Source organism: Rhincodon typus, chromosome 27 (assembly GCF_021869965.1).
Source record: "Rhincodon typus isolate 14 chromosome 27, sRhiTyp1.1, whole genome shotgun sequence".
Classification (NCBI taxonomy): Eukaryota; Metazoa; Chordata; class Chondrichthyes; order Orectolobiformes; family Rhincodontidae; genus Rhincodon; species Rhincodon typus.
The window spans coordinates 27,890,096-27,915,867 of NC_063358.1; the positions used below are offsets into that span (position 1 = coordinate 27,890,096).

The following is a 25,772-nucleotide window of genomic DNA, read 5'->3' on the forward strand; positions in this document are numbered from 1 at the left end:
CTTCTGATAGATCTTCCCTATTCCTCATCCAAAGATTCTGCTCACTGGGGTTAATATGGTCCTCAACTATGTCCATTCCATATCCGTGCAGTTCTACTCACTGCTTCCCCTCCCTCTCAGATCCAAGAATGAGTTCTCCTTGTCCTCACCTCGCAACCCAGCCCACCCCACTTTCAATGGATCATCTTTCACTATCTCTAATGTAATGTCACTACCAAGTATTACCTCACACTCTCCTTTCAGCATTCCATAAGGACCATTCCATCCACTCCAATGATCCATTCCCCCATCATATGCATTCCCTTTTCAATAGTACTTTGCATGCAAGTTGAAACACCTGACCTTTTACCTCTGTCCTACCCATCACCCAGAAACCTTGAACATAGCTTCCTGGTGAAGCAGCAATTTATTTGTATTTCTTTCAATGTAACATTCAGTACTCACTGCACACAATGCAGGCTTTACTGCCACGGGAATACAAAATACAGATTGAGTACTTTGAGAAACCCTTCAGTTTTAATCCGCAAGCATGACTGTGAGTTTATTGTTGCCTGTTATTGTAATTTTCTGCTTCATTCCCACTGAGATCTCTCTGTTCTTAGTTACATACAGTGTTCAATGAACAGCAACATAAGCTGGAAGAACAGCCCCTCATCTTTCAAAGAGACACTTTACAGCCTTCCGGGCTCAACACAGTTCAGCAATTTCCGATCATAATCTCTGGCCCTGTGTTATTTTCATGGCAGCTACTGGTGATGGTTCTGGTATTTCTATTCACAACTCATCTCACCCCAGCTATTCTTTCTTTATTTGACCCATTATCATCAACTTTGGCCTTGTGGCAATTGTATTCTAATTTCTCCTGCCTCCATCCTTTGAGGGATCTGCCCTATTGTTCTTTCCACTCATTTCCCTTTCCCTGCCTTTACACTTACTTAAAACCTGTTATTATTTCAGTTCTGAAGAAAGGCCTTAGACCAGAAACATCAATCCTCCTTCTCTCTCCACAAATGCTGTGAGACCTGCTGAATATTTTCTGCATTTTCCATTCGTAATTCAACGTATTTGGGGGTGCAGCAATGACCTAATGGTATTATCGCTGGCCTGTAAATCCCAAGACCAAGATAACGTGTCAGGTTTGAATTCCGCCTAGGCAGATGGTGGAATCTGAATTCAATAAAAAATATCGGCAATTAGGAATCTAGGAATAACCATGACTCTGTCGCCGATTATCGGAAAAGCCCATCTGGTTGACTAATGTCTTTTAGGGAAGGAAACAGCCATCCTTTCCTGGTCTGGCCTACATGTGACTCCAGACCCACTGCAATGTGGTTGACTCTCAACTGCCCTCTGGGCAACTGGGATTGGCAATAGGTGCTGCCTAGCCAGCGACTCCCTCATCCCGTGAATGAATAAAGAAAAAACAAATTTTTCCAGTCTCTTAGTAAAGAAACTGCATTTCGCATTTTTCTAGGCTCCAAGCCAGTTGATAAATTGGCTGCGAGATGTTGGAATGTCAACAAAGTTTGGAATCTGTTGTATTATTCATTTAGATTTAAAACTGGGAAACTCCACTATACTGCAAATGCTGGAAATTTAGAAAAACAACAAAATGCTGGAAATGTTCAGAAGTTGAAGTAGCATCTGCAGAAAGAGGAATGGAATTAGAAAATTCCAGGTATGTTCAGTTGAAGGGCTACTGGTCTGAAACTTTATGTTTTGCTGTCCACAGATACTGCCCAAGTATTTGCAACACATGTTGTTCGGAACTCAATTATTAACCTGATATGTCAGCAACTTGTGCATAAATAATCCAGGGATATGATAGTGTTAAACCTGCACATTGGAAAATAAACCTGCAATAAGATCCTTCAAGCGTACCTCTACAGTATATATGTGTAAGAAATGTTCAAAGACTCTGTATTGGCAGAATTCTTTATATACTGTATATATATTGGCCAGTGCCAACTTCAGATGTACAAAAACAGCAGTCAGAAGAGAAGAAACATCAACTGAAGGTCTCTAATACAGACAAGACTTGCACTGTTCTCTGAAAGACTTTAATATAAATCAGTTTCACTGATATGAATCTTTGTCGCAGTGATAACCACCAAATAGGAATATTATCTTGTTAAAATTGTAGCAGTCTCAGTGATAAGGACCCTTGCAAATTCTCTGCCACCACGCCTCCCATGACTTGCCTTCTAGAATTGGAATTTACAATGTATGAATGCAACCTGCTTATCATGCTGGTTAATACCATAATCCTCTTGTTATTGTAGGGTCACCAAATACTGTGCAATCGTTCCCGTTGAATGTAGCCCATTTGTCTTGCCATTACATAGCCTATTGCATATTAGACATTTTTCGTGTTAACGCATCCCAGCAAGTCAGTGCTACCTTACCATGCAAACACAACTTAAAAAGTTTTTACAATCTCTTTAGCTGCAAGTGTTCTTGCCACCAGTTCCCATGAATACATTGTTCCTTCAGCAGTTTGGACCTCTGATCAATTCTTTCATGGTTTGAGCGCTTGCACTCAATAATTTTCCCAATGCCTTTTGGTATATTTCCTTTTCCCAATTTCACAAACCAATAATTCCTCATTTTTAATTCTCAGTGCTACTGTCCAGTGTCCTGTGGGTTTCACCAGCAAATTTGGGGGTGATACTATTTTTCAAAAGTGACATTAGCTATTGTTGATTTGTGCACTTGGGATGAGCAATGGCCAATGTGACAGAAGTGAATATATTTCCTCTTTGTTTCCACTCACTGTCAGTATTATTCAGTCCCCAGGTTAAATACACAAACAGGAAGTTGGAACACAAGCCTCCCTCGACATCCTTCCAACAACTGGTCTGAATCGTGACCACTGAAGGGCGTACCCAGATGCACTACAGCAATGTTTTCCTTTTCACACCAACTCAGAATTCTACTTAAGCAGATGTGAATGCCATGGTATGGGCAAGGTTTTGTACTGTGGGTCCTGCTTACTGAAAACCCAACCACGCTGTATAAAACTTATTCTATGTAGGCCTCTTACAGCCATTTCAGAAAGAGACAGACAGACATACAGAAAGAGAGAGAGAGAGGAGATACTTTTTACATTTGGCACTTCTGTTGTTCTGCTTGTGTATTTGTGTCAGTAATACCACATTCTTTTGTACAGAAGGACAGGTTGGGGATGTTGAGGGGAGTGTTTCATCCTGTTCAGCTTGGCTGTATCCATGTCCCCATAGGAAAGGGATACATTAATTGCACCGCCCAATTCCCAGTACCAATGGTTCATTGTAATGGACAACTTGAAATCGCTGGGGAGTCGAATAATTTCAAATGCTGACTGAACTCAGCACTTTCTAGACCATTTCCCTTGCAGGTTCAGATTTTTGGAATTCTCACAGTTTTGTGTGTAAATCTTATTCTATTCAAACAAAAAATCTACTTTCTAAGACCAGTGACAAATTTAACAACAGTCACAATGCCTCAATAAAATGTATCACATCAAGAATAAGCCACTGGTAAGTATCAGATTGGAAAGATAATTCCAGTGAAATTGAAGGATGAAACTTTCACGGACTCATAGGTCTGGCATTTTGTCCTGGTGAAGTGCAGTTTCCTAATGAAACAAAAGTTAAAAAATGAGTACAAATGACAGCGGGGTGCTTACAGCAGCATGCTTCTTGAGTCAGACCAGAACTCTCTTCATGTCGTTCTTTCACTCAGATGCATTATAAAGAATTTGTGCACAAAATATATTAGACTGCAGCTTCATTTAAAAACAGAAGAAAATATAATTGGTCCACCGTGACAACATAAAAGAACACAAGAGGAATGTTAATGCTTGCTAGTGCTGAGACCAGACAGCAGGATTCAAATATGCCCTTGGCCTGGCTTTGTCATCCCTTGTACATAAGAAGTAAAGTTGAAGTTAAAGACAATGTTCCTGCCAAATGGCACTGTGCAATTTCAAAGCCTCGTTTGGGCTTCAGGGATGTAGATTTCGATGCTATCTGCACTTTCTGTGGCAGAGTTTTGCCGATATGAAGCTGCTCGCTTGGCAGCCATTAGTCGTTTTCTTGCTTCCTGCCTGCGTCTGTCTGCAAGTTCCAATGATTTCTCCCGCGCTGCAGGTAACCTTGCCTTCGACGGTTTCTTTGGTATAGGAGGGGGGATCTTCACTTCATCCTATTAACAAAAACAGTTGTTTAACGAATCACTAAAGTACAGTTATCTGCTTACTTCTTCATTTTCACCTCCTCAAAATGGCCTTATCTTCATTCTTAGCAAACATTTTCACTCCTCGAAGTACTAACCCATGCTGCAGCAAGATTACACATGTGCTGCTTGCACTCCAGCATCTCCCCAATTGCACTTAGATATGCCATTGACCATCACATCTAAAATGGCCCCTGCCCCTTTCTGACACCCATACACGGGCACTTTCAACAAAGTATTTTATAAAGGCGAAACGTGATGGATCTGGGACACCTTTAGCTTTGCCAAATTTTACTGAGCATGATTGCAGGATTCCTTCTGTTTTCAACCAGTTCAGCAAGATCCACAGAGCCTACAGGCTGAATTTGTGGTTTTAATAAAGTGTACATTTGTTGTCTATGATAGTAAGGAAGCTTAATTTATACTGTGCTATAAGTGGGTTATGTGTAAATATTTTATTTATTTTAGAGTTTGTGTTTTGGTTTTGTGTGTACGGGGTGGAGGGGGTTTAATGATTAACTTGTCAGTATTTCTGTTGCCACGGCTTTTTGAGACCAGTATGATGGATGGTGCTAATGTGAACTTATTTGCATTGGGAGAGTTTTACCAGTGGACAGAATAAACATTGAAAGTATTAACCTCATTTCAGTTTGTAGGAATAGACTTCATGGAAACATCACAGCTGGGGAGAGCTTTTCAGTTCACAGGTTTCCTGGTTGAAGTTAGATGTATAAAACAGTTTCTCTGCTTTAGGGTTAAAAACAGATGTGCAACTTTGCATGCTTGTGTTTCAGAGAAAGGTCACCTAATTAAATATTTTTTAAAAAATTTAAAAAGCTTGGTTCAGTCTGGGAACTGACCTGTCCAGTAATAAATTCATCTGGGACCACAGCATCACTTGTTTAAAACCTTTACCCGAAGTTAACTGTTCGGTTAATAAGCCTTGGGACTAATAGTAATTCCTTTACATTGGAATAGAAACCATAACAGGATATCCACTATCTTTTCCTATTTTGTCTAAAAGACAGTAAATATTATACCATGATGCAGATGCATTTTGGCTAAAACTAGTAGTGGGGCATATATTGAATAAGACAATACAAACAAACTAACAAGAAACTACTGTTGATATTGGTGAATAAGTTGGTTTTTGAAGCCTTGAAAAATCCCTCCAAAGTGTGGGGTCAACTTATACTTCAATGATAAAAATGAACTGCCAGCATGAGTGTGGATGATCACCACCTTTGTTGTTCAACATGTGCTTTGTGTGGACATGTCTTAAACTCCAACACATCTTCATAACACAAGGGTGGCACAGTGGCTCAGTGGTTAGCACTGCTGCCTCACAGCGCCAGGGACCTGGGTTCAATTCCACCCTTGGGTGACTGTCTGTGTGGAGTTTGCACATTCTCCCCATGTCTGTGTGGGTTTCCTCCAGGTGCTCCGGTTTCCTCCCACAGTCCAAAGATGTGCAGGTTAGGTGGTTTGGCTGTGCTAAATTGCATGTTGTGTTCAGGGATGTGTAGATTAAGGGGATGGGTCTGGGTTGGATCCTCTGTGGGTCAGTTTGGACTTGTTGGGCTGAAGGGCCTGTTTCTACACTGTAGGGATTCTATGAACTTCTATCACCTGTTTGATCCCAGATTCCAGTGAGTAAATGTTCATTTGTAGGGTGACAAATTGAGGCTGCCTACAAATGAGACTATAGCATATCATGGTGGTAAAGAGAAGGTGATTTATACACTGAGTAAAGCAAAAAATATGATTTTATGGGTTGAGAAAATGTTATCCCATTCATTATGATCAGTGGCAATAGTACATATGAATCAAAAATGAAATCAGTCCATGAAAAATGTTAAAACTAAGCTTACACTGCTTCATAAACAACTAGCTTTCCCCACGTGTTCTCATTAGCAAGCTAATTTCTATACTACCATGAAATTTGCTGTTTAGATACATGAGTAATATGTGATGTAGATTAAGTGCAGTATGTTTGGAACATAAAAGCAACTTTGCATTTTTGATTTCTAAAACTTTCTGTCATTGGGGTTTAATTCACATTATATAGTCTAATGACTCTTGTGAGTCAACATCTTCATTATGGGCTCCCATGATGGTATAATGTAGGTGAGATGAACTTTGGTCTTGTTTAGTGTTGTAATTCCCAAGTTTCTATGCTCCTAATTCAAATTAATCAACAAGGATATTGAAAGACGATTAAATGAAATGTGATGAAGATTACATTATTATTATTTGGAAAGTTAGGTTTTAAAGTACAGGAATTATGTATAGCTTTTTTCTTATTTCTATATTATGAGCATTAAGAATGTTATAGACCAGATTAAACCCCCTCAAAATATATTAAGAAGATAGTCTAGACCCTAACTTTTTCTTATTTTAAAGGTAAGTGTAAGGCAGTGTTCCAGATGCAATTCGACTGGTCAAACTACTCAACTTGAAACAAAACATACTTTATTTGTACACATTACACGCTTTATTTGGACAAAATAAAAATAAAAGAATTTGGTTCACAGTAACTCCAGCAAAATGTTTAACAAAATAGAGGAGGATAAGAAAATCTAGGGATGGAAAAGATATTACTTTTCGGGAACAAACAAAAATACACCAAAATATTAAAGGAGAAAGGCGAGAACGTAAAAGTAATAGAGAGAACATAACAAGCTTCCATTATAATGAGATTAGTCATACTAAAGCTAACTGCAGAAAATTAAATGGACTCCTATTGCAGTATTAGGAACACCAAAAGAATCCATCAGGAAAGGAAATGGGTATTAAAAGTGTAGCAGAGCTACATGTGAAGTGTATTTCCTCAGGACCTATGAGAGAGGAGAGATGGCCCAGGATAGTCAAAAAAATTCTTTCTTGATTATTGATAAAGAGAACCAGACTACAGGAGGTTCTGAATAGCTTGTCTCAAAGGTAGAGTACTTATTTTTTTTTTAAATAAGGTGGTAAACCAATAAAGTTATAGATAGACACTGGAGCAAGTCAGTTGTTGATGACACAATTTGTCTTTTAGATGGGGCAGTGAAGGAAAAAACATTAACTGGTGGAATACAGAGGTTACAAACTGATCTCATTGTGTAGGATTGAATTAAAGAGTAACATGGTAAGTGGAGGGGGTGCATTTGAGATAGTAAAATTAATTGCTTAGGAGTAATTATTATCTGAAGGAATAAACTGGAAGTTCAAAAATAATAGTCTCAATGAGGGCGTTGGAATAAACATTGAAAGTAAAAGAAACAGCTATGGTACAGGAGCAACATTTTGGATTGTTTCCAGTCTGTGCTGTGACTGGATCTTAGGCCCATAGAATTAAACAGGAAGCGGAAGAGTCTACACAAAGCAGAGATGACATGTAAATTCAGTTATCTGACACTATTTTCAAAACTTAAGAAGAAAAAGGAGGAATATAAAGTGAATAAGGCTGTCATGTTTAGTCCATCTTCATTAATAGAAATTCAAAAGATGTATCCTAAGTTGAAAGACTTATATTAAGCGGCCTACTTAGAAATTGAATAAGGACCAATATATCAGGACCTGGATGTTATCACCTAAAAGGCAAAGTGATAATGGGGAAATTGAGATCACCTCATTGAGGAATGGACAGTTGTTCATCAGGTGATTTAGAGAGTAACACAATTTGTCCTTTTTTTTCATTTGTGTAAGAAATGTTGATATTTTTTTAAAAGTACATTGAAGCCCCTTGTGAATATGTTCAGTGACTGACCACCATAGTAAATAAAGTTCATTGTCTATCAAGTCAGGCCTCACTTTCGGAAATGACTTGTTCAATGTTCCCAATTAGCTGGTATCGTGACAAAATGACTGAATACATAGCTGAGAACTAATCAGTCAAATTCACAGACACAATGATTGTAGATGTCAATATCTTGGGGCGTTGGGTTATTTCTGTAACAGAACCCACTCTGACTTTTCTGTGATTCATTCCTATACCCTGACTTTTCTTTTGCACCTATTTGTTGTTTGAATTATCCAAGTCCTGGGTGTGGATCTCTCTCTAGCTCTCTCTCTGTCTATCCAAATCCAAACTTCCCACTCACATAGGCTTGTTACTTTGAAAGATTAGCTAAAATTGTTTTAAATAATTAACAATTTTGTTAAATCTAAGATACTCCCCCAATGTTCTGATTAATTTACACATCAACAAACTGCCCTGCCTTTTGGAGCTAAAATAAGTTCCCATTTCTGTTTTGAAATTAAGCAGTGAAGAATATTTGAATCAAATTCCTTCAAAACTCAATAAAATGCAAATGTCTTCCACTATGGTAGCTCATTGCTGCTCTGGGAAAATGGCTTTTCACTGTATATGTATACAGTGCTAACAAGAACCTGTCCTGTAATAATGTCAACACGCCAAGCTAGTTAAAACTCTCCATTAGTTACGTGAAGACTTTCAACTATTAAATGTGTTACAGTGTCTTGTGGTATGTGATATGTGGTATGGGTCATACTGGGGATATGAGTATGGCTTAAGCCCTGTTTCGTTGTTTGCATTTGTCCTTCACATGAGCTTCCCCACAGCCCAGTGACAGGACTGAATGTTTCATAGGTCTTTACCGGGAGACTGCACAATTTGAATTACTCAGGTCCTCCTCAGAATAGGCTAATTTCATAATGCACAGCAATAACCTCTTGAACAGTCAGGGCATACAGGTTGAATTCATTATAGAAGTGACATGAACCCCCATTATCAAGTGTCCTGAGGAGCCACTAAAATTTGGTTCTCCTTTAATTACACCTCTATGATTGTTTGGGTGGGCAGCTGTATCAGGAGCTCACAGTGTGCTTCTGATGCTTGGCTCAATGAATCAGGTATCAATTGGACAGGACAGAACTATTGACTCGCCATCAGTTGATTTAATTTGATTTATTATCATCACATGTACCTAGGTGCAGTGAAAAGTTTTGCTTTGCATGTAGTACAGGCAGATCACACCATACAAGGTGCATTAGGATAATAGAACAGAATGAGGAATACAATATTTCGCTGCAGAAAAGGTGCATGAAGAGCAAGGTCGACATTAAATTCGAAATTTGAGTTAGTTGATTGCTCAGAACACTGTAAAGCATTAAGCAAATTTAGCTATCTGACTAAGGGACCCAGCCTTCAAATTGCTTGAAACCACTTTCTGAAAATGATTTCAATATTAATTCATCATTCCCCATCTTCTAACTGTAATTTTAATACTACCACTGAATCTATGTAATTACAATCCTGAACTGCCAGTAACATTTTCAATTATTCAATTAAATGCTTTTGGTACAAAGTCAAATGAAGCAAAATTACTCACCTCACCATTATCACAATCCACATCTGTAGTAATGAGAATGCCTGAAGCTCTTTACAGGTAAATGTGATTATCTAGCTTTGTGCCAATCTTTCTTTTGTCCAAGTCAAGTGGTTCATAATATTGCAATAATACATTCTCTGGGTCATTTTTTTTTGGCATAAGCTTATAGTTAATAACAATATTCTGTATGCATAAATGAGCTAAATTAACTATACCCTCCAGCATGGCTTCATGCCAAATAAATATCTCTCTGCCATGCTGTTCCTTTTCTCCCTTCTTGGTTGGTACCATGACTCCCTGAGTTTAAGCTGCATTGCTCTGTACCTGTGTTATCAATTCCTATTCTTACTCCTTGCTGTACTAAGGAATGAACTCTATTCTCAACTACTCAGTGAAATTGAACGAGCATTTGTGGAAACATTAAGTGCCATAGGCTTGCAGTTCAAAAATGATGAATCTTCGTTTTAAATATTATTGCAAAATATTTAATTAATGTCACTACTGCCTATTGGTTCTGATTGTGGAGGTACCTGGTCAAATACAAATGCAGATGTGATTAGCGTGTGTAGCGCATCCATAATTTTACAATCTTTACTTTCCACGAACCAGGTAGTACACAATGAATGGTAGAAGCAAGGGTACCAACAATGAAAGCAATGAAAATAAAAGCAAGTATTAAGGTTTCAACAAAAGAGACAGGCAGCCCAGAAGCAGTAAAACAGAAAGAAAACAGGGGAGGAATCTGAGCTCAACTTTTAAGATTGTGAACCTCTGGATTAAACTCTTGAAGCAATGAGAAAGGAAGATGCTGTGATATGTTAAATGTTTGTAGCAACCCAGGAGAACTGGCATTAGTGTGGCAAAAATTAAACTGAAGAGTTTTTTTTTAGATCATCAAGATCTTATTGTCAGATAGTTGGAGATGGTAAGAACAGATACAGGATTAATGAAGGGATGGAAATGTAGAGGCAGATGTCATCAGCAAACGTTCCAAAAGTGAAATCATGATCACGATATCAGTTCCTATGGTAGTATGTAAGTGTATGGATAGAAAAATAGTTTTAACAGCTCCTCTTATGATGCAGTATCATAACACAACAGAAATAGAACACAACCGAAATAGAACACAACCAAGGTGATCGCTTGAGGCAAGTAGCTGACAGTGTCAAAGATAGTGCAGCGATACAGGAGGATAAAGAAAGTATAACAAGGTCACTGGGAAATTTGAAAATGTGCTATCAATGTTGTGGGTGGGGCAGAAACTGACCAGAAGATTCTGGTGGTGCAGAGACATTTAAGAGCAAGTTAAAATATTCTATAACTTCAGCAAGTAAAGAAACATTTGATATTGGATGGTAGTCAATTAAAAAAATGAGCACAGGGAGAAATGGCAATGTGTTTGAAATGTATAAAGACTGAGCTGGAGGAGAGGAATGGGTTGATAATCTCAGTCAATGTGGGACCGTGAAATGGAATTTGGATAAAAAGTGTCTTCTTCAGGAGAAAGGAACGGTCTTCACCTAACTGATACCTAGCATCCGATGAAATACATTTTCATCCACCACCACCATTCTGTGCAAGCCCCAATGGAACAATATAGTTCAGTGAGCTAACTTCAAATTTATTATCCTTTCTTCCAAATCCTAATATAACTTTCCTTTCCCCTGCTTAGGTGATCCACTTTTTGCTTTATACTCCTGTATTCCCCTTCATCATCTCTCTCATTGGTTTCTTTTTGTATCTCATTCCCTCTGTTGTACCAATGGCTAGTGCTCATTCCACACCTAAAGATTTGCCCTCTCCGGAGCTTCAATACTTATTCAATCGAATTTTCCTCTTCTCGTTTGAAAGCTTCCTCAAAATCCGACTCTTCAATCGCATTATTGATCCCCTCATGCTCATGCTCTCCGTTTTCCTTTACCCTGTTGGGTTGTAAACTATCTTGTGTTACTTAATGTAAGGTATTTTTGAGATATATCCTTGCATGGAGCAGCATTACAATTGTTGTTGATCTTCATGTGAAGCACCATTAAACATTGTTGTTTAATGCCTGTAGTATTTTCCATTTTTAACTGTTTTAAAACAAACCTCTCCTTTTTTCAGAGTGGAGATATTGCTCTTTATGGTAATTTCACACTGCTAGATATTATACTCATTCAGGGGTACATGACACAAGGCACATATATCCCATCTCATTTTCTCTCTAAGCATTGTTCTGTTATTCCCTTACGACAAGGTGCAAGCTTTAACCAAAAGCTGTCTTACAACTATGGTTTCAATTTAAAAGCAAATTCATGATGAACGTTAACAATGTGGTTATAGAATTTTCTCATCAAAAGTACTTTCATGACCACTTAAAAATTCAGTAAAAAAAAGCAAAAAACTGAGAACAGCACAATAGTGAATGTTGGTGGACATGTGCGGGCCTACCTTTCTGTCTGAAGCTTCTAGCAATTTCCAATTATTGGCTTTTATCTGCAAAAGCTCATCAAACTTCAAAGTCACATCTTCAACCGACAGCTGCAAGAGATCCCAGAATCCTGCAAGATCCTGGGACGTAGGCAAAGGAAAAGCATTCGGATCCTGAGAGCACAAAGTAGGCAACAAGAAAGAAATTACAATTACAACTTATAAATAAGAACATCGATGAAGCAAGATGTCCCATTGTTGAATCCTGATCCTGAAAGCCCTGCCAATTATTTTGTGGGCGTATAGGGGGATGGAGTTGCTTTTAATTTTTATTTATTTGTTCAACGGATGTAAGCATCACTGAATCAGTCAGAATTTATTGCCTATCCCTAATTGCCTTTGACGAGATAGTGGTGAGCTGCCCTCTTGAACCACTGCAGCTCATGTGATGTAGGAGGCGCACGTGCTGTTAGAGATGGAGTTCCAAAATTTTGACCTAGCTATACTGAAAGAATTGGCAATATATTTCCAAGTCAGGATGGGGGTGTGAGAACTGAAGAGAAGTATGCAAGTGGTGGTGTTCAGGAAAAAAACAGTTTATTAATTTGTGTTTTCACCTCCCTGTCCTGAAGAAACAAATCACGCATTTATTGGGACATGGATAAACATCAAGCACCATGTTCAAGTAACTATCCTTGCTCTTTCAGGCAAGGCCGTGAATGTAAGCAGGACTTTTGCCTCTTTGGAACATCATGGGGATAATTTTCACATCAGTGGGGGAGGTCATTAGAAAGTTTGCCAGATCACTGCCTGCCATTTCTCCTGCTGACAGTGACAATTATCTTCCCACTGTTCCTACTCAACATCCACATTATGGTACTTTCCAACAGGGTCCATTATCACTTGATATATTTTTTATTCCCCTTGCCTGAAGCTATTGAAACTGATCTGGAGAGTGCTCCTGCTTGCTTTGCTGAGGTCAGTTGGTTATAAGATTGAACGCAATGGTTTCTGGATTAAAGCAATCAATTCATGCTCAGATTTCCCTATTATTTCTAATTATGAAATTAAAAACAAATTTTATCCAAGTGTCTGTACAGAGAATGGGACGATATTTTCAGGCTTGTGAAGGTGGCCAAGGAGGGTGATTGCTAAGGGGGGAAGTGACGGGGCGGGGGGGGGGGGGAACAAGTGAATTCTGAAAAGGTTTGGGCAAAAGTAGAGGTGACCTGCTTATCGACCTTTTTTAAAATTAAGCCATTGGATACGATGCAATGGTGCAGAAAACAGTCCAAAGCTGGGAAAATTCAGCAGCAATGTGTCTATTCTGAAAAAAATGGTGCAAATGGGAAAATAAATTCTAAATTCAAAACTATCACAATGCACAGACATGGTCCTTGCATATCCTTTAGCCGATGATTTTAACCTTGGCAGGCAATAGTGCTGGGGAAAGATTAAAATAGTGACCAGGCAGATGGCACTGCATTCCTGCAACTTTCCCAACCTTCACAGTTCAATTACTGACCTTTCCAAAGGTTGGGGTGGCCTGTTGCCAAAAAGGGTGTTGTGTAATGGAGTAAGGGTCTGAAAGGGTTAATGCTGAAGAATGCCTTAAGCACCAACTACTTGATAACATCATTTGGACTTAGTGGGGAGAACTCAGGATCTTAAAGGAGTAAGACGTACTCCCTGGGTCTTCCTCAAAGTCTTTGTAACAGTATCTAACATATTAGTGTTATTTTTTACCGAGCTGTGATCAAGCAAATACTACGTCTTGTTTAAGAAAAGAACCTTATCTCATTAGACTACCTAATGGTTTTTCCTCAATTCTGGTCACCCTGCTACAGGAAAGATGTTGTGAAACTTGAATGGGTTCAGAAAAGATTTACAGGGATGTTGCCAGGTTAGAGAGTTTGAGCTATAGGAGAGGCTGAACAGGCTGGGACTATTTTCCCTGGAGTGTCGGAGGCTGAGGGTTGATCTTATAGAGGTTTATAAAATAATAGGGTGAAAGAATAGGGTGAACAGCCACGTCTTTTCCCCAGGGTAGGGGCGTCCAAAACTAGAGGGGATAGATTTAAAGTGAGAGAGGAAAGATGTGAAAGGGACCTGAGGGGCAAACTTTTCACACAGAGGGTGGTGCGTGTTTGGAACAAGCTTCCAGAAGAAGTGATGGAGGCTGGTACAATTACACCATTTAGAAGGCATCTGGATGGGTATATGGACAGGAAGGGTTTAGAGAGATTTGGGCCAAATGCCGGCAAATGGGACTAGATTAATTTAGGACGTCCAGTCGGCATGAATGAGTTGGACTGAAGGGTCTATTTCCATGCTGTACATCTTATGACTCTATACTAGACTCTGTAGCTTCCTACCAGGGAGGAGGATGGTGGTAGTAAATCTACCTGATAGCTCAGACAACATGTTGAGCAGTGCTGAGGTTTTATCTTCCCATATGGTGACAAAGTTGTGGTGTCCTTTCAGCTGCCTCCTACAAGATTGGCACAGCTTTAAGGAGGCTGCTTGTGCAGGCATTCAGTGGCTTGAAGAGCTGAACGTTCAAGGGCTTTAAGGAAGAAGATAACTTTGTGGCAAGTGTCAATGTGGCAAAATCGACAGTCAATGGTAAGAAGTACTTCAGATCTGGTAAGAGATTTGTAGCTCCAAGAGTGAGCTAGCGACTCCATAGGGCAGGAGGACTACTCACTCCAAGGCAGTTACATATTATGTTGGCAGCTGATGGTCTGTAGGAATGGTCCAGAGTCAAGGTTCAGTCAGAGAGTGACAGAAATTAGAGGCTCTGTGAGTAAAGTTGAAGTCAGCAAGGGAAAATGTTAATAAATGGCTCAGTTTACAGATTGGGAGAGCTAAACAAATACACACAGCTCAGATTAAGTATCACTGTACAATGAGTGGGCACCACTAGGCACAGCTAAACAAAGTGAAATAAAGGGTCACAGAAGCAACTGAAAATAAGGTCACAGACACAGGAATGTTGCAAAGCCAGAATTAAAGCGATAAAGAGGCAACTTAGAAACCAAAGCACATAAAGTCCAACTGAAAAGACAGTTAAGAAAACTTCTGAGGCTGCAGAAAAAGCAGCATATTCATTAATTAAATCATGTTAATGGCAGAAAATGTTTATTTAAAACACACAGCAGGACATATCCAGTTAATAAAAAAAAGTCTGTTTTAAACAATGGGAATTATTCTTTAGACTATCCAGGAAAAACATTGAAAGAAACGGGATTCATTTGGTAAAGCAGTTAAGAGAATGGGAATCACTGTTGAAGCTGCAGGCAGCATGGTTCATTTAGTAAAACCATTAAGGAAAATTGGAATTATCTTTAAGGCTGTGATTAGTGAATCTATCTAGAGAAGCTGTAAAAAAAGTATAAATGCTCCATTTTACTCATAAAAGATTGGATTTCCCCATTTTGACTGCTGGAAAGCAAAAATAACCTTCAGTATATCAGTACACAGCAGTGGCAATGTTATACTGCAAAATAAAAATCCTTCAAAACATTGTTTATTTCCAATCACATTAAGAAGACATTGCATCAGAAATAATATTGCCAGGAAGAGTTATTTGCAGAGAATGGGCAAAATAAAACAATTGGACATCTTGGAAAAAGCAGTTCTTAAGATGCAAAGTAGATTGCAAAGCAGAAGCAATCAGAAACTGAACAACTATGTACAATAAGAAGTTTGATATTTCAGCTCACCAAGATGTTAAGGAAGCAACAGGTAATTTTGAAGAAGTTCTGAGAGCTTTTGATAATTATTAAAACTTTAGAACAAATTAATTATTTCAATAAGCAAGGTTCAATAAAAAGAGTTCAGCATCCAAGGGAATCCAGAAATAATTTCATCAATTGTTTCAGAGATAGTAGGAACTGCAGATGCTGGAGAATCTGAGATAACAAGGTGTAAAGCTGGATGAACTCAGCAGGCCAAGCAGCATCAGAGGATCAGGAAAGCTGACGTTTCAGGCCTAGTTTTTTCTGAAGAAGGGTCTAGGCCCAAAACGTCAGCTTTCCTGCTCCTCTGATGCTGCTTGGCCTGCAGTGTTCATCCAGCTGTACACCTTGTTATCTCATAATTTCATCAATGATGTGTAAAGATTAACAGAAAAATATGACTATAAAGATTTCAAATCAGAATTCAGATACAGAATTGTTGGAATTTCTGATGAGTCTTTGTCGGGTTTATGACAGTCCAAAGAAGATTAAATTCTAGAGGAAGGCATTCAAAGTTGACTGAAGTAGAATTCCGAAACAGCACAGACCAGTGCTAAGAGGATAAGTTCAATCTTATCACAAGATGATCAGCAGAATTCACTCAGTACTTAAACTACAAAGACTTGGAAAATTTGGATATGGCAAACTAAAGTCATTGCATTCACTATCTTATCAGCTATCTCCTTTAGAATCCTAAGGTGTAGGTAATCAGGTCCAGAGAACTTTCCAATTTCAGTCCCTTAAGTTTCTCCAATTCTTTTTCTCTGTTGATATGATTAGTGACATTTCCCTACTTTTTTTATTTCCTAGATTTTCCAAGATTGCCTCAATTTGGGAGTCGTCCCATTAGATTGAAAGTTGGCAAATGTAATACCATTTCTCAAGAAAGGAGGGATAGAGAGAACAGGGAATCACAGGGCAGTTAGCCTAACATCAGTCATGGGAAACTGCTAGAATCTATTCTTCTTCTTGAGCTCTCTACCTGAAGGCAGGTTTAAGCTAGGTAGTCTCCACCACCTGTATGGCAAAGAGGCATGTCCTGAATCCACCCCAACAAGAAAAGGGATCAAATCTTATGCTGTTTGCACCAACGTGATCAACATCGGCTTTAAGCTAACTGAGCAAACCCAGTCTCCCAAAGTGTCTGAGTGCTGTGGCAACATACACTTTTACATGCATGTCATAGCCTAAGAGAATGGAGTGTGATGGTGGAGCATTCAATTTATTTTCATCACGTAGCTGACCAGAACCTTTCCTGCAGAGGTTCAGGATAAGGGGTTAATCATATAGGATTGAGATGTTAAGAAAATACTTCACTCAAAGGGCTGTGAATCTTTGGAATTCTCTACTTTACAGGTTGTGAACACTCGATTGTTGAACACCTTTAAGATGGATTCAGACAGGTTTTGGTTCCTCAGGGAATCAAGGGAAATGGGAAGCTAATGGGGTTGTGCAATTGAAGCCCAAGGTCACCCATGATGAATTGCGAAGCAGGCTTGATGGGCTGTACAGTCTACTCCTATTTGCTGTGATCTATTTCTCATGCGTTGCATTGTCAAATCTCAGAAGGGTCTGGGTAGACAGTAGCACTGACAGAGCATTTGGCACAAAATGAACTAGCTTGCTATCTCATTAATTAGGTGTGCGTTTGAAGGGAAAGCAGAACTGGGGAAAGATGACAGCTACATAGTGTATGCACTAGAGAAGTTGTCTCAGTGAGACTTGGGTTCAAATCTAGTCTGTATATTGCCACAGAGGAATGCATTGAGGATGCATTAAAGCAGTCAAATAGAAATCATGCTGCAAGCAGTAAACTTCATTGTGTCAAAAGCATAAACATATATCAAAATTTACAGATTAAGAACATTGGACTTGACTTAAAAACAGAAAATGGTGAAAATTCAGAACAGTTCTGTCAACATCTGAGAAAATAATTTCGGCTAATATTACAGGACTGTGGATCAAGATTGTGGTACCTGATGCATAGAGAAATATCTTTCTCTTTCAGATGCAGACTGACCAGAATCTTTGTAAGTTTGTACAATACCTTCTCCCACATCTTCAATAAATTAGTTACCCTATGTACTATACAGTTATCCTCTTTTCCTGTTATCGCTTCACACACTTAACTAATAGAATGGTGAGCTAGTCCAGCTTTCCTTATTATTGACCACATTGAAGTGTACTGGAAAAAACCAGACACACTGAATGTAGACAGTTTAGTTTATCCTTGGGTGCATTCAGTACTTTTGATAATTGTGGTATGTATGCGAGAAGAAGCAAAAAAGTGTCACGTTTGTCACGATTAAGCAGCAAATGCAGAAGTTTAAAGTGGGAGTCTCATTAGTTTAATTCTAAAAAAATTTGAAAAAGAATTATTATTTAATTTTAGAATCCTTTATTTCTTTGCTTGGAATATTTTGTCAAATGATGAACGCTGATAATTTTATTCGGCAAGTGGACTTGGAAGAGTTTTTCAGTTGTTACATGCATGAGGTAATTCACATCATGCACGTGCACTCAAATGCAAATGCGTACTTGAATCTTGCATAGCCTCAATAAATTATTCTTCGAATATAAAGGTACCCTCATCCTGTTGAACTCAGTAACTCCTTGAAGGAAAATTATCCGTGTTGAACAGGAGTAGGCCATTTAGCATCTGAAGCTTTTTCCACCATTCGATCGCTAATCATTGCCTGAGGCAGGACTCTCAGAAGACACTGAAAATTGAAGTCTGCTGTTTTAAAACATAAGTAGAAGAACATGCTTTGAATCATCATTCTTGGAACTGAGTTTTAATAGGTTAGTGTTGGAGAGACTCACTCTTTAGGGCTGGGGGAAATGGTGTGAGATATGTGAAAAGCCGATGCAGCAAAACCCTGGGAGATATAATTCCCCTTGCTGCTCTAAATGAACACGCATGCCCACTGTGATTTACCATATTCTGCTGGCATAGTCGGTAAAACTGTTGGAACTTCTGTGACATGAGAAGCTGGGCACTGCCTACTGCGCTGCGAATCTTCTCAAGTACTGAAACACAAGAGAGAGTGCATTAAATTCTGAATACAATCATTGCACCAAGGCACAGAGTTGTTTATTATAAATAAACAGTGATATTCAGATCACTTCCTAAGCAGGTATAAATTTCCTCATGAAGGGAGTCAAGCAATCTGTTCCCAGGACTCTGCCAATGCCACTCTTAAGCTGCTCTGAAAGGCGAAGTGCCCAGTTTCAGAGATATAGACAGAAGGGCATTGAGTCATATGCTCACTCTGCCAGCTGATGAGCCCTACAAAATGCCAGGAAATTGAAAGAGGGAGCAAAAATAAGTCGAAAGACAAAAAGACTTAAATGGGACAATGTGCATTGGTATTTGAGCACAATAATCAAATCTGTGATTTGAAAGATAAACATCTTTTTTTCATGAGACATTAAAAGTGCCCATTCAATTTATTTTATGCAATGTCTTGTTGCAGTGTGGATGGCATGTTTTGAAAGGGTTGTGGAAGCAGATTCAAATAGTAATTTTCATCAGGAAATCGTTTCTTAGCTTGCAAAGGAAAAGATTGCAGGGAAACAGTGGAAAAGAGGAACTAATTGGATATATCTTTCAAAGAGCCAGGTTTGGTGTCAGATGCTGAATGCCCACCTTCTGTGTTTTATAATGAGGATGTGGACTGAAGCAGAGTGTTAGGCTGACCACATTCATTTACATTTTTGGATTATTCTTTAAAAAAAATACTTGATTAATGAATTTTTCTACAGTTGCACAAACTTGCACTATTTTACTGTACAGTCACTAGAATGGAAAATAAAACTGTGGAAATTCCCTGTTACCTCAGCAAGTTCAGCTACTTACACACTAAGTAAGGTCCTATTTTGGATCTTCAGGCTGAGCAGAGTTAGCAGGCGTCTTGCAGGGTTACAGCTGGGCTTACTTCCCACTCTCGGGAGAGACCAAAATCATTGCCTTTGACTGTAAACAGAAGTCAGGAAAGGTTGTGTGGTGCTCGCACACACAGCCAAACTGCCTGTCAACATTTGTTGCAAAATCTCACACATGAGCAGTAACCGCTGGGTAAGGTGACTGGACGGTGAATGGAAATTACGATGGCAATCTGCAACTTCAGAAAAGGGAGAGGAGAAAATGGCATGGGAGACTTTCTAGCTGATTCATATTTCCTTAGTAACCTTTCTTCAGTTTAATTTTATTCATTCACAGAATGGGGGCTTCACTGGCTGGGTTAACATTTATTTTTCATCCCTAAAAGCCCCATGGGCAGCTAAGAGTTAACCACGTTGCTGTGAGTCTGAAGTCATGTGTCGGCCAGACCAGGGAAGGACAGCAGCTTTCTTCCTTCAAGGACATTTGTAAATCAGATGGGTTTTTTTTTCCTGACAATCAGCAATTGTTTCATCTTCAACATTAGATTCTCAATTCCAGAGTTTTATTGAATTCAAATTCCACCATCTGCCGTGGTGGGATTCGAATCCGGGTCCCCAGAACGTTATCCGTGTCTCTGGATTAATAGTCTAGCAATAGTACCATTGTGCCATTGCCTCCCAAAGTTTGGATCTGATCAAACGTACTCATGGAAAAATTATAAAATATTCTTAGGAAGACAGAATGATAATGAAATATTATCGGGGATATGCAGGAATCTACAGTTGAAGATAAAATAAGGTCAGCCATGATCTTATTGAATGGCAGAGCAAGTTCGATGGGCTGAGCAGCCTACCCCTGTTCCTTGTTTGTAACGTATATTCGTATATGCACGGGATTTTAGTGCAATTCCTTTGCAAGTCTGATAAATGTTACTTCAGGTCTTGCGTTTTCCAGCTTTGGTAATGTTGTAAGTGGGGCAATGGGGAGACAAAATTCAAGGATGATATAAGTTTCCAAGCATGAAGTTACAGTGATATGGCACTCTGGGCAGAGGCTTGGGACAAGTTTACAGTGAATTCAAAGCATTGAAAGTTGATAAAGTAAGTAAAGAGAAATACATGAAAGTGAGTGACAATTATAACAAGGAAAAATATGTTGTTGTTTCCCAATAAAAGACTTGATTAGCTCAGTTGTCAGATGGCTAGAATAATGCTAATGGCACAGTTTTGACTGTCATTCTGTCTGAGGAAGATGTCCTTGTCTTGGTCCTCTTTGAGGAAGGCAATGATAAACCAGCTCTGATATAAACTGCTACGAAAACAGCTCAATATGAAGCATTTGGAGACAATGAGCCTAGGATGTGCCTTTCGGTACAGCATCTTTCCATGGAATGGACTGACGAACCAGCTTACCCTCTTCAGGTAGGTCATTCTCCTCAGCTTCTCTCTCCATCTGCTGACACCATCCTTCTAATCGTTCCACTTCTGCCTGCAGTAACTTGATAAACCAGTCACCATCTCTGTGGCATGGAGATATTCTGCCAGGATCCGGGAGGCTGTGAACACTGGCCTCTCCCCAGTGGTCCTGGCGCTGGGCGTCTGCACTATCATAGCGCATTCGGTAATCCTCTTTGTACGCCCATTGTCCTTGTGTGTGAACAGTTCTGAATGAAGTGTACTCATTGGATTGTTCTGGCTCTGAGGAATGCCGCTCGAATGACTGGCCAAACTGAAAGCCTTTGTCCTCTGTGCTCACGCACAGACCAGGAATGCCCTCCAATTCAAGGTCCGCCTGAACACTTGTTGTCACACTGTTTGAACGCTTAAACCTGGCATGCCTAGGGAAACAAAATATAAATAATTAATATGCAAACTACAAGACGTTTTGGTATTTTATCCACTCCTATTTTCCACCCTCCTCTCCTGAAAGCGATGCCTGAAACAACAGTATAGGTTTGGATGCTGAAGCCATCTCTCCAACCACACTCCCCCACCCACAATCCCAACCCCACAACAACACCACCACCTTGCCTGCCTGAAGTCAGATGATATCTTCACGTACAAGTCTGGACTATGGAAAGTAGGATTGACAAGCCTGATCATCTTCTCACATGTACACTTTACGCCAGGTAGATGAGGAAGGGAATCCATATATTGCCTTATCTACTTATTTAGCCAAGAGGAGCTAAGAAAAAGCCATACTGCACAGTGTATTGATCCATTAGTTCAGCACAGACAAACGTCAGCTAAAACCTTTGTCAGTAAAGTTTAGTACTATGCCAGGCAGTGGTTTTTAGCATCAAGCCATTTTGATTTGCTGGTAATTAAGGAAGTAACCACAATAAAAAGACTATCCACAATAAAAAGACTATTCCCAGAAACATATGGGGCTGGATTTTTGTCTACCAATAGATGTGTAGGTTTGGTTGTGAAATGTTGAACCTCATCTTTTTTTTTGCTGGAGAAACAATTTTCCAGTGCTGTCCTGATCCCACGCCATCTTTGTGTGGCTCTTTGGTATGTTGGGAAAATCTTGGGTGCGAAGCCCACACTGACCTCTTCACCTTAGTAAACCTTAAAAATAAATTCCACCTCAGTGGAGAGCTCACGACCAAAGTGGGAGAGCTGGTCAGGAGTTAGGAATATTTTGAAGGTCACGAGTAACATGTTTCAACACCTTCTAATATTATGATGGGATGCTGTCATGTAAATGTGTTTTTAATGCAGTGATTTATCATCAGGATCTTTTCTGCAAACCTAGGTTGACTTTTCCATTGACTGGCCATGTTTCAGTTTATCAAGCGTTTCAGTTTATCAAGCGTTTCAGTACAATTCCAACGGCCTGTAGAGGCAAAATACATTTCAAAAAGGGGATGAGATTTAGGGGGCCTATAAACATTGAAACAGGAGTAGGCCATGCACATCCACAGCCCATCGAGTCTGGTCCACCATTCTATATCATGGCTGATCATCTACCTTAATGGCACTTTCCCACATTATCTCCATATCCCATGATATCACAATTCTATTCATTTCTGACTTGAACCTGCTCAATGAATAAGCTTTCGCTGCCCTTGCAGTAGAAAATTTTAAAGATTCACCACTCTCTGAGTTAAGAAATTCTTCCTCACTTGAGCCTTAAATGGCCAAACCTTATCCTGAAACTATTCCCTTAAGTTCTAGATTTACCAGACAAGGGAAACATCTTACCTAAAACCACTCTGGCCTGTCCTGTAGCAATTCTGTATTTTCAATGACATTGCCTCTCATTCTATGAAACTTTATAGATTAATCTGGTGAACCTCTGTCAGACTCCCTCTATAGCATGTATATCCCTCCTTCGATACGGAGACCAAAACTGTACAGAATGCATCGGGTCAGATGTCACCAATGTTCTATACAACTGCACCAAAGCATCTTCACTCCTGCACTCAAATCTTCTTGTGATGAAGGCCAATATGCCATTTGCCTTTCTAATTGCTTGTTGCGTTTGCACTGTAACCTCGTGACAGATGAACAAGGATGCCCGTGTTCCTTTGAATAGCAGCAAACTCCAACTTCTTACCATTTAAGAAATACACTACCCTTCCATTTTTTTTTACCAAAATGAATAACTTCACACTTATTCACAATAAGTTCTAACTGCCATGTTCTAATGTATTCACTGAGCCTGTTCAGGTTCTCTTGCTGGGAGCTGAGATGCTATGTTGGAGTAGGAAGTTGACCATTCTAACCAGCTGGGCTCTGCACTCCAATTCCACAGGTAGGTGTAGCTTGCAAAATGCACTGGGATCCCAACCCAGTGTGAAAAGACACAAATCCCGGGAAAAGGCACACGGAGGTCAGTGTACATTTCAGAAGGTGCAATAGTACGCGGGTCAGGTTTTCCAAAGCCCACTCAAAAATCTGGGCCATTCAGTTACAAAGAAAGCAGCTTTTACTTTCATTTCCATAGCATTCTCCCCATACAAATCAAATGATGTTGGTGCAGAGGGGAGGATGCTCAAGAATAAGTGGAGGGAATTAAAGAATAGTCAAAAAGAAAGCACACAAACGAATGTGATGATAAAGATCAAAATAACAAGACAGTTGTGCAGCAGAAGACAGTTCACCAGACTGGAATCTCGTCACTGGTAGCTAAAGGAACAGATCTTTTAAAACATATTGATGACATATGAGAATTGTTGACGAGATTAGCTTGTACTTTCAATTCCTTTAATGAGCTGGTGATGGTTAGCCACCTTGAAATGTTACCGATGTTGTTGCTCTGTATAACGGCTCTGTAGAACTGTCTAGTTCACCAGGCCACTTCAGAGAGCAGCTGAAAGTCAGTCACATTGTTGTGGGGCTGGAAATTCACATACTGGCCAGATCAGGTTTTCTTACCTCTCTACAGTCATTAATCAACCAAATGCTTATAACAATGCAATATGTTTTTGTTCACTTGACTGTTATCAGCCTTTTATTCCCCAAAAAGAGTTCAAGTTCTCAATTTACATTCCATGATCGTAGAATACAATCCCTACAAATCGACACCATCCCTCCAAAAAGCATCCCAGCCAGACCCATTCCCCTACCCCTGCATTTCCCATGTCTAACCCACCTGACCTAAACATGCTTGGACACTACAGGCAATTTAACACGGCCAAATGATCTACCCTACACATCTTTGGACTGTGGGAGGAAACCAGAGCACCCAAAGGAAACCCATGCAGACATGGGGAGAATGTGCAAACTCCACACAGACAGTCGCCTGAGGGTAGAATTGAACCCAGGTTCCTAGCGCTGTGAGGCAGCAGTGCTAACCACTGAACCACTGTGCCACCCTTTAGTATCATAGTCAGACAGTGGAACCTAATACTGAACTAAGAAACAGGAAGGTATCAGAAAAAGTGCAAAATAAAACAACAAGACATTGCTTTACAGGGAAGGTCATTGTGTCTGTGTTGTCAATTTGAAACAGCATTCCATTTTGTTCAAATTCCCTGCTATTTCCTCATAAGTTTTTAGTCTTCTCTTTAAATATTTGTAGACTCACTGTTAAAATCTATCATGAATTCTGCTTCCAATACATGTTTAAGGCCTTGTATCTCCAACAATCCCTTTATTCTTGGACTATGCTCTCTCGTCCAAGATTCTCCCATGAGGAAAAACATCCTCTCAGTACTACCCTGTCAAGCCTCATAAAAATCCTACATGTTTCAATGAGATCACCTCTCATTCTTCTAAACTCCAGTGTGCAGAATCCCAATCTGTTTAGCCTTTGCTCATAAGACAATACCTCCATACAGGGGTTATCCGAGCGAACCTTCTCTGAATTGCTTCTGATGAAGTGATATCTTTCCTTAAATAAGGGGACCAAAACTGTTCACAATATTCCATATGTGGTCTCACCAGCACCTTTGGCAGTTGCAGTAAGACTTCCCTACCCTTACACTCCAATCTCCTTGAAATAAAGACCCAACATTCGATTAGCCTTCCTGATGACCTGCTGCACCTGTGTGCTAGCCTTTTGTGTTTCATTTACAAGTATCTTCAATTCCCTTTGTGTTACAGTTTCTACAGGTTTTAATTTAAGTAATATTCTTTAGTTCATCCTTCCAAAATGAACAGCTTCATGTTTTCCCACATCATACTACATTTGACAACTTTTTGCCCATATATTTAACCTATCAAAATCTCTCTGTAGACTGTGTCCCTCTTGCAACCTGCCTTTCTACTTATTTTTATGTTGTCTGCAAATGTGGCTACAGTACATTCACTTCCTTCCTCCAAGAGATTAATATATATTAGGACAGCTGCGGTCCCAACACTGATGCCTGTGGAACTCTACTGGCCATGGGTTACCAACCAGAAAAAGAGTCCACTATCCACGCTCGCTATTTCCTGCCCATTAGCCAATTTTCTTTCCATGTCAATATATTACTACTAATACCATGGACTTTTATCTTATGACAACTTTTTATGAGGTACATTGTCAAACGTCTTCTGGAACTCCAATATAACACATCTACTGGTTCCCCTCAATCTGTTCCAATTGAGACTTCATCAAAAAACTCTATTAAATTAGTCAGAGATAGTAGGAACTGCAGATGCTGGAGAATCTGAGACAACAAGGTGCAGAGCTGGATGAACACAGCAGGCCAAGCAGCATCATAGGAGCAGGAAGGCTGACGTTTCAGGCCTA

The 25,772-nt window shown here is 39.5% G+C and overlaps 1 protein-coding gene across 1 annotated transcript in view; it reads right to left on the reverse strand.

Moving 5' to 3' along the window:
- Window positions 1-1,979: 1,979 nt before the first annotated feature.
- Window positions 1,980-25,772, reverse strand: part of LOC109927146 (disks large-associated protein 2) — a 127,658-nt gene continuing 103,865 nt past the window's right edge. Inside the window, exons 7-10 of the mRNA XM_048612953.1 lie at window positions 20,999-21,423; window positions 18,639-18,730; window positions 11,982-12,134; window positions 1,980-4,185 (exon numbers count right to left, since the gene is read on the reverse strand). Coding sequence (XP_048468910.1) covers window positions 3,967-4,185; window positions 11,982-12,134; window positions 18,639-18,730; window positions 20,999-21,423 — 889 coding nt within the window. The 3' untranslated portion in view covers window positions 1,980-3,966. The remainder of the gene's footprint in view (window positions 4,186-11,981; window positions 12,135-18,638; window positions 18,731-20,998; window positions 21,424-25,772) is intronic.